The sequence below is a fragment of the Chionomys nivalis genome, chromosome 7 (assembly GCF_950005125.1).
Source record: "Chionomys nivalis chromosome 7, mChiNiv1.1, whole genome shotgun sequence".
Lineage (NCBI taxonomy): Eukaryota > Metazoa > Chordata > Mammalia > Rodentia > Cricetidae > Chionomys > Chionomys nivalis.
The window spans coordinates 9,697,710-9,711,242 of record NC_080092.1 but is presented as its reverse complement, the minus strand read 5'-3'; the positions used below and the strand labels follow the sequence as shown (position 1 = coordinate 9,711,242).

Sequence of the window (13,533 nt, the reverse complement as noted above, 5' to 3'; positions counted from 1 at the left end):
TCCAGATGAGCTGCTGAGGACAGGCACCACTCAGCCTGTGCTTACTGTCCATTTGTGCTTTGCTATTAACGTCCCTGCCCAACAGAAGCCTTCCCAGCTTTCCCACGGACTCTTCCCATGACAGCGATCTCACTTTTCCAGTCACCTTCAAATACTCTGATGATGGCTCAGCACGAGCTTCAGGATTACGATGGCTGAGTGCTCTTCATAGGGGAACAGTTTGCTGGCATGAGGAGGCACTTCTTCCCAGTAGATCCCTGCACGATCTAGACAGAGAACAGAGATCTCAGGAGGGCAGTGTTGGGGACAGGAAGTCAGTCTGTTAGTGCACGGCTGTTGACACAGATGTGCATTCAAGCTGATTTACTTGGGCCACAGGTTTCTAGGCCCATGCAGATGCCCTAAGGGTCTCTGTGTGGGCCTGCTCAGTCTACAGGAAAATGGCAGGGGTTCTGCTCTGCCATTTCCCACCGTATTCCCTTAAGGCCCTGCAAACCTCCTGTCTCTGTGCCCAGCAACACTAGAGTTACAGGTGCTGTGGCCACAACCCGACTTATTTTTTCTAAGACAGGGTTTCTCTATGTAGCCCTGGCTGTCCTGGAACTTGCTTTGTTGACCAGACTGGATTCAAACTCACAAAGATCTACCTGCCTCTGCCTCCCAAGTGCTGGGATTAAAGGTGTGCACCACCACCTCGCAGCTCACACCCAGCTTTTTGCGTGGGTGCTAAGGATTCAAACTCAGGTCTTTAGGTTTGTGCAGTGAGCACTTCTGCCTGCTGGTCTCTCTCCAGCCTGAAGGCGGTAAACAGGAACAGTGTGGCCCCTCTCCCACCACAGCCCCTGGGCTGCCTGGGTTCTTGGGACTTGCAAGGACCATAGGCCGATGTGGTCTTGTCTACACTTCTGTTATAAAAGAGTTACTGAAATCAGGAACAGGCTGACTGCTCTGTTTTTCTAGGGGAAAACAGATTGCAGGTATTTGTGTGTGCGTGCACACATGCACACAAGTACATTAGTGCTCCATCAGTGGGTTCTGGGAGCATTCACCTGCTTATTTGCTCTATACTGAAGGGGAGAGTCTGTCCACAGATGCTATGGCAGATGAGTGGACAGCTTTGATCTGAGCGCCTTAGTGTCTGAAGGGGACGCAGGATGATGGCAGGACAGCCTTTCAGGTGCTGACTGGAGCACAGACAAGGCTCGTAGTAGTGCCATCTGGGGGCTCTGCAGATGGCGGGGCCCTTATTCCTCTTCTAAATCACCTGTAGCTTCTCTCTAGTTGCAGAGTGCTCAAACAATGGCTTCCAACTGCTCATTGCCCCTGCAGGCCAGGCTGTGCCTCTCAGAACAGATAAGGATGGGTGCTGAGGAGCAAGGCCGAAGTCAGCCCGACTTCTAAACCCTCCTAGGGTCGGGAACTGACCCAGCTCTGTGATGAACAGCTTGCCCGTGTCTTGGCTGCGGACGGTATAGGCCACGTAGACATCAGGAGCATTCTTCCTCTGGCAGTCACTGAGCAGCTTCAGGACCCTGACCAGTGACAGTGTCACTTCCCCACAGTAAAGCACATCTGCAATGGAAAGGCTGTTATTGAAGGGTCTGTGCCCAGAGCGAGGGTGCAGGGCTGAGCGGACTTTGGCATGGGGTGAGGGCCCATGCATTAGTGGTGGTGTTGAGACTTAGGCTGTTCCATAGGAAGGTGCCGCAGGTGAAATGGAGGAAGTCTAAAAGCTCTACAGTTGAGCTCCCCCCTCCCCCGCAACATTGGTTCTATGCCCCTTGCTCATTTGCTTAGTGAGCAGGTCTTAGCCTGGCTCTGGGGTGAAGAGTGGGGGGACCTTATTGTGTTAGCTGCAGTGTGGGATGTCCTGTTCCTGGTGACCTCTTGTGCTAGGGGAGGAAGGATCATTGGTGGCCCAGGCAAACACTGCTTTTTTGCAAAGATTCCATGCTCTTTGTCATCTCTGAAAGACACAGTACAGGGACCTAGGACCCAGATGTACTGGTGGGGATAGACAAGGCCACATGGCACAGTGATGAAAACTCCTTGGCATATCTGCAAGGAGCCAGCACAGCCAGTGTGGCAGGGCCACTCAGCTCCTGTTCCCTGAGTTGGCCTCTGTCACTCCATTTAAACATGACCCAGGATGGTGCTATCAATAGATGGAGAAGTTGGATGTGGCCCTGAGAGGACCACAGGCTGTGTGGCCTCTGCCCCACCTAAAGATCCAGGGTGGCTGTTTATCACCGGCAATGGAAGGCACAGTCTTGGTGTGGTGGGTGACTTCCCTGGTGTTCACTCCAGGACCAGGGAGGGAAACAGGTGGCCTCAAGGGAAGGTCCTCTAGGCCAGGCTAGTGTGCTGCCCTGGCACCTGTCCTGCCCATCTTAAGTCTTCTGGGGACAGTTGGTGGTTCATGCCACAGAAGGGTCTGGGGCTCTGGAGTGTGTGCTGTGACTTGGTGGCCTAGGGTGTCACTCGGGGGCCCTGTCTGTCCCTGCCTGCAGCACCCATTGTGTCTTTATCTGCCCGGGTGAGCGCTGCCGGGGCATTACCTGCTGCAATGACGACATCTGCCTGGAAGGCGGAGAGCTGAGAGGCTGTCACCTCGTCCCAGTCCAGCTCGGCCACTGTCACCTTCGGGCTGCCTGGGTCCGTGGGAGTGTGGGGCTCTAGGGAGAAGCCGTTGAGGAGCACATTTCCACGGAGCTGCTCTAGCACCTGGCTGTGACAGTCACTGAAAATGAACGCTCTCGGGTGGCACGCCTTGCAAACGGCCAGGCCCGTGAGCCCAGCTCCACTGCCTAGCTCCAGGACAGTCCTGTGGGAGATGGGGACCTCTGCTCACAACTGCACCAGCCCCACCTGCCTTAGTGCCCCGCCTGTGCCCCAAGATTACCTGTCCGTGAAGACTGCTGGGTTCTTGATGGCCCACTCTGCCAGGCAGAGAGCAGCATCCCATGTCACCAAGCCTGTGGTGCCATGGGACACAATGGCTGTGCTCTCAGAGAGTGTGACCGAGTCTCCTGAAGGCTGCAGAGACAGGAAGAATGAACAGAGTTATCAGAGTATTATTGGTGGGTCCTAAACCACAGCAACTGAGCAGCTGAGCAGAATATGTCTATGCTGGAATATACTCAGCAGTGAAAAGAAACCAAGTTGCTACAGCCAGAAATATGGGTGATCTTGAGGCTACTGTGCTGAGTGAAAGGAGCCATGCCGTGTGATCCCCTTCATCTAAAACTTTTAAAACGACCCAGTCAATCACAGACAAGACTGTGGGGTGCGTGGGGGTAGAAACAACACAATCACATTCATATCATACCAGCAAATAGCTCCGGTGGCACTGGGTGGACTCTTCGGCCATCAAAACCTCTGCCAGCGCCTCGTACAGTGCATCCAAAGGCTCTGTGGGCACAGCCTCATGCTGGGAACAGACGGTGAGCTTTAACTGAGGGCCACACCGACCCTTGTAAATAACCATTCTGTCGCTCGCTTCTATCTGCTCTGAAAAGGACCTGCTGGCTTTTACAGCATTCATGGTGCTGGGGCTGGAACCCAGGACCTTGTGCAAACTAGGTTGGTATTCTGCTAAGCCATGCTCTAAGCTTGGCTTTTACCAGATTTAAAGGGGAAATTTTGGAGTGGGAGTTAAGATAGCATATTGTCAATTTAGAATTAAAATTAACAAAAGTGCACTGGTGGGTGCCTCAGGGAGAGGTGTAGAGAGTTAGGGCAGGCAAGGCCTAGGCCTGCAGGCAGAGTCCAGGAGAAAGCCACAGTGCCTAGGAGAGAGAGATGCCACTGTCCTTAGATGACAAGCACCTAGTGCAGCTTTTAAGCTGCCTTTCAGAGGCGTTGAGACACAGCTTCACGTGGCCTCAGAGCCCTGTCCCTCCTGGTGCTGCCTGGGCCTACAGAGGCACTGAGGTGGTATGGCCTGGAGCCAGGTCGTACAGAGATCACACCTGTGCTGAGGCTTACAGAGTCTTAAGGTGTCTTACAGAGATGGGGAAGACACTGTAAACTCCAGCAGGAGTGGGTGGGCCAGCCAGGAAATGGCTGGTGGTATGGGGGAGGAGGAGGCATCCTTCACTCAGTGGCAGGGATGTCTGGTAGGAGGGAGAACCCGAGTCCAGGAGATGAGAGCCCTGGCCTGTCTCCTACCCTGTCCCACCTTGCCCTCCCATGATACCCCACCAGCGTCCGCCTGCTCCAAGGCAGGGAGGTGGGCCTGCTGGAGACTGGCAGAGCTCTGGATCTCTGTGTTCCCCTATGTGGCCCAGCCCCGGCAGCCACTGCCCATCACTGACCTTTTTGATGAGCTTTGAGAGAAAGCAGCGCGCGTACTTCACAGATGGCAGGTGCTGCACACACACAGGGTGCTTCACAGTCTAGACAACAAAAGACAAGAAGGTGATTGCTACAGAGACATGCCTTTAGTGTCCAAGACGCTTCACATGACTGGAGGGAGCCTGATGTGCAGGGACAGTGGGGGTGTGTGCCCTGGGCATCTGCAAGGTGGAGTTTTTTCTTGAGATGATCTTACTATATAGCTCAGACTGACCTCAAATTTACAATCCTGCCTTAGGATTATGGGTATGTGCTGCCACTCCCAATGTAAGATTGAGCTTTAAGTTCTTTCTTTACAACGTTTCTACATAGTGGCACAGCCCTGGGCAGGAAGCTGAGTTCACAGGCCCTTTCCTGTCCACCCAGGGTGGCGGTGGGGACGACACTAGTCTATTGTGAGGACAAAAGTGGGGTTTCTGGCTTCATGAGGAGGTGAGGGCCCAGTGGCAGATCCCCCAGATACCTGTCCTGGCTATGAGGCCTAGGTAGTGGGGAAGGTTAGAGATGGAGCCGAGCAGGCAAATATGGAAGAGCGAAGGCTCTGCCTAGACAGGAACTAATGACTTAGTGGAAGCCTCGGGAGTCAGGAGCAGGACAGAGAGGGCCGTGTGGGGTAGCTCCCAGGTGAAAGGAGGTCAGAGGACCAGCAGGAAGCAGGAGATGGAAATGGGCCTGGAGGGAGGTGTAGCTTTCTACCTTGGGAGGATGGCAGGATCCCCTTATGTCTGCCAGAGCTTCCTACTGAAGGTTCATTGATGACAATCCCATGGGATCTTAAAGCAGTATGCTCTAATTTTTGTTGGGTCACCCATGGAAGGTTGTAAGACAAAGCCTGACTGCTTCCTCCTTCCTTTACCCCTTTATCTTCCTTTCTGATAACAGGGTCCCCCAGTATAGCTCAGGCTGACTTTGAGTTGGCCATGGCCTAGGCTCCTTGGGTGGGCTTGGTGGCTGGGGGCATTGATTCAGGAAACCTCTACCGAAAGGCATGTGCATTGCTTAGATCAAATCCCACTTCTGCCTCTGATACTGAGCAGACAAGATGAACTTTCTTATTTTTGTCTTAAATGTGAAGAACATTTCAAAGCGGCTAACAAATGCTGGAAGCAGTCACCTATCACCTGCTGTCCCTGTAGTTCAGGACTTCCTAGTGGGTGGTCTGGAGAGATGGCTCAGCGGTTGAGAGCACTGATTCCCAGCACCTACATGGTGGCTCATAACTGTAACTCCAGTTCCAGGGAATCTGACACCCTTTTCTGACATACACATAGGCAAACACCCCCACACATATTAAAAAATATCCAAAAGTTAAAGCCATATAGAAAAAAAATGGCATAGTAGCACTCCACAGAGATATAGTCTTAAAAAATAAAAAAGGCATCCCCTGGCTTCCCTCATCGTGTGCAGTTGTCTATCTGAATATCTTCTTCATCCATTAAAACCAAACAGCCAGAGCTGTCTGCGGTGCTGACATCCATGTGCATTGCCAACACAAGTGCTGTATCTTTGTTTTTTTTGGGCACGGCTTGGAAAGGATACAGGTGAGCCTTGGCTCCGCTATCTGGGTATGCTGGGGGCTCTTACCTTCTGCAGAATAGCCAGCAGCAGCTCGGAACCTGAGGGCTCCCTTAATTTCTCTTCTAGGCTCTGTTCCGAGGAGAGAGAGTGAGAGATAAATCCTAGGGGGATTTTCCACACATTACACTGCTGTGGAATATTCTGATAAAGAGCATCAGTAATCTTTACCCAGGGACCTGGAGCCAATCTGAAGTGGGAGCCACCAGAGGTGAACTCAGTCTGATGTCAGGGGCCATGGTGGCTGAGTATCAGTAGACTAACTTCCGATTCACATCAGCTGTGGTTGTCCTGCAATCACCGGGTTCCAGCAACTTTGAAGCTGAGCTGGTAAACTAAGAATCAGTTACAGCATAAAGGCCTGGAATCTGCCACTTAAGCTAGAATGGAGACTCATATGTGTGGTGTCAAGCCTGGCCATGCCATCTTTCTCACGGGGACTCAGCTCCAGTCAGGGCAGGTATGTGACACACTACAAGCCTTCATGTCTTCAGCGCATTTTACGATGTCCTAACAGGTCCTCTAAGACCCGCTTTGACGCTTTTCTAGCCTTGTCTACACTCAGTCTCATCCCTGTTCACCCCAGTACAGCTGCACCAGCTCCTTTGCTGTTCTTAATCACGGCAGCCATGTTTCTATCATAAGACCTTTGCTTCCGGTTCTCCAAGACTACCCTGTGGCTGGCTGTCTCAGGGCTTGGGTAGCAGTTCAAGAGCTGCCTCTTTTGGGAGGCCTTTGATGACTCTATTTCCCATTTCCTTGCTTATTCTTTTGAGACAGGGTCTCAGCCTGTAGCTGGGGTTGGTCCCTGACTCAGAGATTCTCCTGTGCCCCAAGCTGAGACTGGCTCCCTCACGTGGTTTCGCTTGGTGTTTTCTGGTTACTAACCGTGTCTTGTCTGAGTAGGGCTGGTCTCTATTGTGCCCTGCGTGCAGCTCACGGATGGCAGTCGGTAAGGATTTAGTGACCCACTGCTAGGCAACACTCGGTGTGCTTCCAGAGCCATGTGTGAGTGGGGTCCGTATTCAAGTGCTCCCACAAAGTGAGATGCAGGGGGGCTGCCTATCTTGGAGCAACCGTGCTAAAGTTGTTAAATCCACAGTTACTGTTCATGGTGAAGTCTTTAGGTTCTCGCTGTAAGCACTCTTATGTTCATTTTCCTATAAATAAGCAAAGACTGCGCGGGGGGGGGGGCAATGCGACTCCCTAATTTGGAGCTATTGGACTCTCCCTTCCTGCCTTGGCTGTCTTAAGCAAAGGGACTATCAGTCAGACAGCAGCAGGACTGCCCTTACGTCAGCCTTGGCTGTCTGATAACTCCATAACCACCTTGGACAACCATAGCTGATTTGCATGGTGCAGCCTCGTCCAGGGCTGTTTGAGGTACTCTGCAACAGACTTTTTGCTGTCATAAGCCTGGGTACACACTATATTACTCTGCATTCATTTTGACGTGCAGATGGGGAGCACGCCCCCTGGTGGCTTAGTGGAAGGATGGCTGGGATGGTACTAAGAGGCAAGGCTGTGATTGGTTCAGACAACTACATATCCTGCTGTGGTGGCTCAAGAAGGGAGTGGACTACGTTGGGCAGTGGTGGCACACCCCTTTAATCCCAGCACTACGAGAGGCAGGCGGATCTCTGTGAGTTCGAGGCCAGCCTGGTCTACAAGAGCTAGTTCCAGGTCAGGCTCTAAAGCTACAGAGAAACCCTGTCCTGGAAAACAAATAAACAAACAAAAGAAGGGAGTGGACTACAAAGAGCCCTCCTGGGAATGGTCTCTTCTTGGAGCAGGCTGAGCTGGTAACATGTCTCCATGTTACAGACACAGAGACAGCAGAGCAGCGGTGGCTGGGCGACTCAACAGTGGCTGGGCGACTCAACAGTGGCTGGCAGAATTGTAAAAGCAGCCAGGCAGCTGACCGTGGTCAAGAGCTAAGGAACCCCCACTCCCAAGGCCTGCACAAGAGCTGTATGTTTGTAAGGGCTGCTACCAAGGGCTGAGGAAACCCAGCACGTAGGCCTGCTGGGAAGCTGGCAGCCAAAATGCCTCAAGAACTCCGGAGGTCCATAAGGACCAAGGGCGCCCTATAAGCAAGAGACCTGCAATTGCTGCTCTTGTCTGCCTACAGCTGGCACAGGAAAACACAGCATGCCCTGAGCTTCTTGTCTGCCTATGATTTCTAGCTGGGGGAAAAAAAAAAGAAAAAGAAGCCCAACTGTTTGGTAGCAAGAGACATTGCATCCCCCACAGTGTTATTTAGATGGCACAAAGATGTAGCCACTTGTAAGGTCCCGCAGTATATAATTCATATAGCACATAGAGGTTTGAGTTAGGATTCTTCTTTTTGTAGACCAGGCGGGTCTCAGAGTTTGAGACCCAGAGTGCTAGGATAATTGGCGTGCCACCTCCCACGGTGCTCGAATTCTAAGCAGAAAGTTGGTCTCCCTGGCCAGAGTTTTGGCTCTCACCCTTTCGTACTTAAACGGAGTGACAACGGACCCCAGTACAGGGTGCACTGTGTGCGACCCTGTGCAAGTGCTTAGCACGGCTGATGAATTGACATAGAATTGGGGACCCATAAGCTACAGGGTTCCATTCTGTGTTAAGATCAGAAATACCACTCAAAGAAACCGGGCAGACTTTGGAGGAATACAATTTTACAGTGCCTCATGCCGGTGAGTTCCTTGCACACGAGTTATCAGCGAGGACTCTCCAAAGGAGCCTCGTGCCCGAGCCGCACGTCCCAGACCGCCAGGAAGTTCCCTTTTCAGTCTGAACTCCGAGGCGGTTCTGCCTGCAGCCAGCCCTTTGGATGGGAGCCTGGCCTCCCCTTCAGGAGAGCGCGGTTGAAGTTTTCAAAGCTGTTTTGCAGTTGCCAAGATGACCCATCACTGGCTTAAAAAGTCGCTAAAATAAGACAGCCCGGCCCGTGACCCTGGAAGTTCTGCCAGAGAAGGGCCCAGCCTGCCTCCTCAAGTCGGGCAGTGAGCGAAGGCGGCCCCAGATGCCCAGCCCGGCAGCCCCAGGTGCTCAACCCCAACACCCGCCGTAGGTCCGCCGCCCACCTGCCAGGGAAAGGAGGGAAGTGCGCGAGCCGCCAGGAAGCGGCGCTCGAAACTCTGCAGCAGAGACGTGGCCCCCTCGTGGTCCTCAGGCGCCATCGCGGGGCGGGGCCAATGTCGCCTGCAAAGGAGCGGAAGGAAGACCTGAGTCTGAGGAGGCGGGGCAAAGAGGCGGGAGCTGTGGGCGGGGCTAGTCAATACTCCGGCCCAGGAGGTGGGGCATGGGGGGTTCCCTGGGGGCGGGGAGTATGGTGGGGCGGGGCAAAGGCGGGTGTAAACTGCAGGGTTCGTGCGCTGCTGTGTCTTGAGAGGAGAAACTTAGGAAAAGGCTAACGCGGGTGGCGGGGCGCGTCCTAAACAGGTTCGTGGAGCTGGAGCGGGCAATCTGAAGGCGGGGCCTACACTGGCCTGGGGTGGGGCTCAGAAGGTGGTCCTTGACCACAGCAGGGGCGGAGCCTAGAGGTTGGAAGGCGGGCCCAAGGTGGGTATGGGGTGGGGCGGAGCTTAGAGGCGGTCCTTGACCGGAACTGGGGGCGGAGCCTAGAGGTTGGAAGGCGGGCCCAAGGTGGGCATGGGGCGGGTCCGAGACTGAGGTGGGGCGGGGCTTAGGGGCGTTTTTTTTTTTCCCAGAACTGGGGCGGAGACTAGCGGTTGGAAGGCGGGCTCAAGGTGGGCATGGGGCGGGTCCGAGACTGAGGTGGGGCGGAGCTTGGGGGCGGTCCTTAACCAGAACTGGGGCGAGTCTAGAGGCTGGAAGACGGGCCCAAGGTGGGTATGGGGCGGGGCCGAGACTGATGTGGGGCGGAGCTTAGAGGCGTTCCTTGACTAGAACTGGGGCGGAGTCTAGAGGTTCGAAGGCGGGCCCAAGGTAGGTATGGGGCGGGTCCGAGACGGATGTGGGGCGGAGCTTAGGGAGCGGTCCTTTGACCGATTAGGGTGCAGGCTCGCACCAGTCGAAGGCGGGGCTGAGGTGCTCGCCTAGTTGTGGAGGCGGATCTTGGAAGTGCTCCTGGCCGCCTGGGATCCTTCTGCTGAGCTCCCGGCCATCCTGTAGGCGGGGTTATGGTCTAGTGCGGGGCTGAGTGGTGCGCGGCCTTGCTTGCTCCTCTCTGGGCGGGTCTCACTTCTGGGTTTTGATCCCGGGGGCGGGGCGGGGTTCGTGCCCACCCAAGCCAGCTGCTGCAGGTCTCCGGATTCCTGCACACTAGTCTTGACCCACCGGCACGTGCTGTCGGTGGTGGGCGGGCTTATCAACACCCTCCCCATCAGCACCGCCCTCTGGGACCCGCCAGGAAGGCAACCTGAGTCTACTCTCCAGCATTTGTGTCTGCATCCTAACATCACCTAATTCTTACTAAGCATCTCCAGTGTGATTGGCAAGACCAGGGGTTGCAGCAGTGGGATAAAGCCTATTTGGTTTCTGCCCTCCAGGGCCTGGGGCCTCAAGCGGGAACGTGAAACAGTAGCAAGATCTGCGCTGAAGATGAGTGCACAGAATCGCAGGGGCATCCAGCAGGAGTTTCGTTTGATCTAGCAAGGAAAAAGAATCCCAACGAAGAGTGGGAGTTAGCTGCCGCGGGTGGCCGAGTTTTCAAAGTTAACGTGTCTTGCTAGAGTTGAAAGGCAGGACGCTGGCAAGCCACCCCTGCTGCCCCCTGATTCTGCACTGTCGTTCAAGGCAGAGCGGTTCACTTTAGCAAATGTTTTTTTTTTTTTTTTTTTTTTTTTAAAGCTCCATTTGGAAGCTTTCTGAGACAGCCTGTTCAATATGCTTGCAGAAGGTAGATGAGGGGGACATATTAAGTCCCATTACTTCTTTCAGATGAGAAACGCCTTAGGGGAACAACAAAGGGGAATTGATTGCAGTCAGGTCTGTGACCCTCCAAGGAGCCAGGCCAGCACAACCTTTAAAGAAGGGCTTGGTCTTTTATTCCCTGAGCTGGGTTGACCTAAACATAGTGAACTGTAGTTGTTTCTGTGGGATTTTGTCTTTTCATTTTTTTATGTTTATTACGTGTGTGTGTGTGTGTGTGTGTGTGTGTGATTCACCATATGTAAGGACAGCTTGCAGGAGTTGGTTCTCCTACGCGGACTGAACTCAAGACATTAGGCAAGTTATCTAACTTGTTATCTAACTATCGGAGTTATCTAACTAGCCTTATTGGTTTGTTTTACAGTCTTGCTATGTAGATCTGCCTAGGTTGGTATTCTCTTTGTAGCCCATTTTGGCCTTGAACTTGCAATGATACTCCTGCCTCAGCCTCCAAAGTGCCCAGGATTATAGGCATGTGCCACCATGCTGGACTGTTACTATGTTTCTTACATTGCATAATCCTGACTGCAGTCACCTGAGATTCTGAGGCCTCACAAGTAGGATGGGTCTGGGTGACTGAGGAAGGCTGACGTTAGAGGTGGCCTCAGGGACACTGGCTCACCTGTGCTGTTTTGATCAACTCTCTGCCTGCAGTTGGTGATGCAAAACATGGGAGGCAGAGAGATGCACATCATTCTTATTAATCGCTGTTGCTACAGGACAAAGGAGCAATAGCTGTCCTCATGATAATACTGCATGACGTGTTCCTAAGGTATAAGTAAGTCTCGGCTGGTCTAGCCTTCCTGATACCACAGACAAGAGCAGATTGAGAAAAGACCCTCCATGGGCTACAGAGTCATTGCACACTGAGTGTGACAAAAGCCGTGTTTCTTAATTAGATCTGAATGAAGGGGAACAAGTCACTGAGGATCTTGTGTATGTGTGTACACACACGTGTGCCTCCACTTTTGTTCCTTGGTTTTTTTGAGGCAGGGCTTCTCATTGGCTGGAGTCCACTGCTAGCTGGCCAATGAGCCCCAGGGATCTACCTGCTCCCAAACTTAGCACTGGTTCTACAAGTGCGGATGAGTCTGGGGGATCAATTCCGATCCTCGTGCTTGTAAGGCAAGCCCTTTACCAACTGAACTATTATTCAGCTCACTAAAGGACTTTTGAGGACCCAGGGACCTCACAGGGGTGATGGAAGGCTAAGGCCCCTCCTGTCAGACAGAGTGCTGATGTCTGGAGGAAGGCCTGGTGCACATCTAAGTGCTCCTGCCCCTTCCTTCATTGTAGGAGGCAGTAGGTGCATGAGCTATATTAAAGGCTCTCTGTTATCTAATAATAGCCTAATGCATTTTAGCTGTATGAAGCCATTGCCTTTTAGAAATTATGCTTTGGGTTTGGAGTTCAATCAGCATGAGGAAGTTTTTCCTTTATCTCTCCTCTGGCTAATGGCTTCTGTAAGAAAAAGGACCAATTGATTTCTTTCTAGAATGTTGCTTCAGGGTGCAGCGACCTTTTATAGGCCATGTTTCAACTTATAGAAGAGTTTTATAGTTCAAATATAAATTGCACCAAATGCAGACTCTATAATAGGATTTAAGGTTAAATAAAGTTTCAACCTTCCTCGGGCTGTTTCCAACATCCAAGAAGCCCCGCAGCTTTGGAGACAGGTGCTGCAGTAAAGTCTCAACAGGGTCAGGTGTAATCCACATAGGAAGCTCGGTGTAATGATCTCAGTCCCGGGACACGCAAAGAGAAACACAAGGATTATAGGATGGTTTTGTTGTTTTTGTTTGCGTTTTAGACAGGGTCTCGTGCAGTCCAAGCTGGCCTCTAACTTTGCCACATAGCTGAGGTGACCTTGAGCTCCTTATCCTTCTGTCTCCACCTCCAGGATTACAGTTGTGGACCAACACACCCCTTTTAAACCGTGCAAGATGCTGAACCCAAGGCTTCAGGCATGGTTGATAAGCACTCTACCAGCTGAGCTACAGTGTCAGCTCCAATTATATAATGTTTTGGTTTGCAATGGAGCCAGTATTAAGGATTGAATTGTATCCTCTGCAAAGGTAGGCTGGAATTCCTAACCCTTGATTCCTACGAGTGTGAATTTTTTTTTTTTTGGAAGTAGAGTGGCTGCAGATATAATCAACTTAACAGGAAAACATGCTAGAGGATATCCTGGGTACCAGTGGCTTTCCTTATAGGAGAGGAAAATGCCCCATAAAATCAAAGGCACAGAAGAAAATGGCCACATTGCTTTAGAGCTCAGAGTGATGCAGCTACAAGCCAAGAACCACTGAGGACTGCTGTAGCATCAAAGGCTAAAAGAAGCAAAGATGAAGGGAGCCTAGCATTGCCAGAACCTTTGTTCTGGACTTCCACCTTCCAGGTTTGTAAGACGCTGGGAATCTCTTGCTTTAAGTCACCCAGTGTGTTACTTGGCTACTGAAGCCCTAGAAATGAACAGAACTGGTCATATTACTTTGGGGAGTCCTTTGCAAAAACCAAACAAACAAAAAAACCCACCAAAAAACCAAGGGGCTTTGATAAAGAATCAAGGATTTCAAAGTGGTGCTGGGTGTGTGGTAGATACCTGTGATTCCAGAACTCAGAAACCTGGGGCTGAAGGATCTAAAGTTCAAGGCCAATTTAGGCTACACAGTGAGAATCCTTCTAAAAAACAATAGCAATGTTGCTCACTCAACAGAGTGTTGG

At 52.1% G+C, this 13,533-nt stretch overlaps 1 protein-coding gene across 2 annotated transcripts; it reads right to left on the bottom strand.

Moving 5' to 3' along the window:
• Positions 1–113: 113 nt before the first annotated feature.
• On the bottom strand, positions 114–9,096 carry Eef2kmt (eukaryotic elongation factor 2 lysine methyltransferase). 2 transcript variants are annotated; one of them, XM_057775506.1, is made up of 8 exons: positions 9,000–9,096; positions 5,941–6,003; positions 4,317–4,397; positions 3,329–3,430; positions 2,903–3,036; positions 2,559–2,824; positions 1,426–1,572; positions 114–266 (listed from the first exon to the last, which is right to left on the bottom strand). In XM_057775506.1, the coding sequence occupies exons 1-8, from the start codon at positions 9,093–9,095 to the stop codon at positions 148–150; spliced, it is 1,008 nt and encodes a 335-aa protein (XP_057631489.1). In that variant the 5' UTR covers position 9,096; the 3' UTR covers positions 114–147. The 2 variants fall into 2 exon arrangements, with proteins under 2 accessions (XP_057631489.1, XP_057631490.1); XM_057775507.1 differs by having other exon boundaries at positions 2,559–2,728.
• Between the last annotated feature and the right edge of the window lie 4,437 nt (positions 9,097–13,533).

Excerpts from the sequence above, each read along its gene's own strand:
- Eef2kmt (XM_057775506.1), bottom strand. The coding sequence starts at position 9,095 with ATGGCGCCTGAGGACCACGAGGGGGCCACGTCTCTGCTGCAGAGTTTC. Across the intron at positions 2,825-2,902 it reads CCAGCAGTCTTCACGGACAG|GACTGTCCTGGAGCTAGGCA; the intron begins GTAATCTTGGGG and ends CATCTCCCACAG. Across the intron at positions 1,573-2,558 it reads AGATGTCGTCATTGCAGCAG|ATGTGCTTTACTGTGGGGAA; the intron begins GTAATGCCCCGG and ends TTTCCATTGCAG.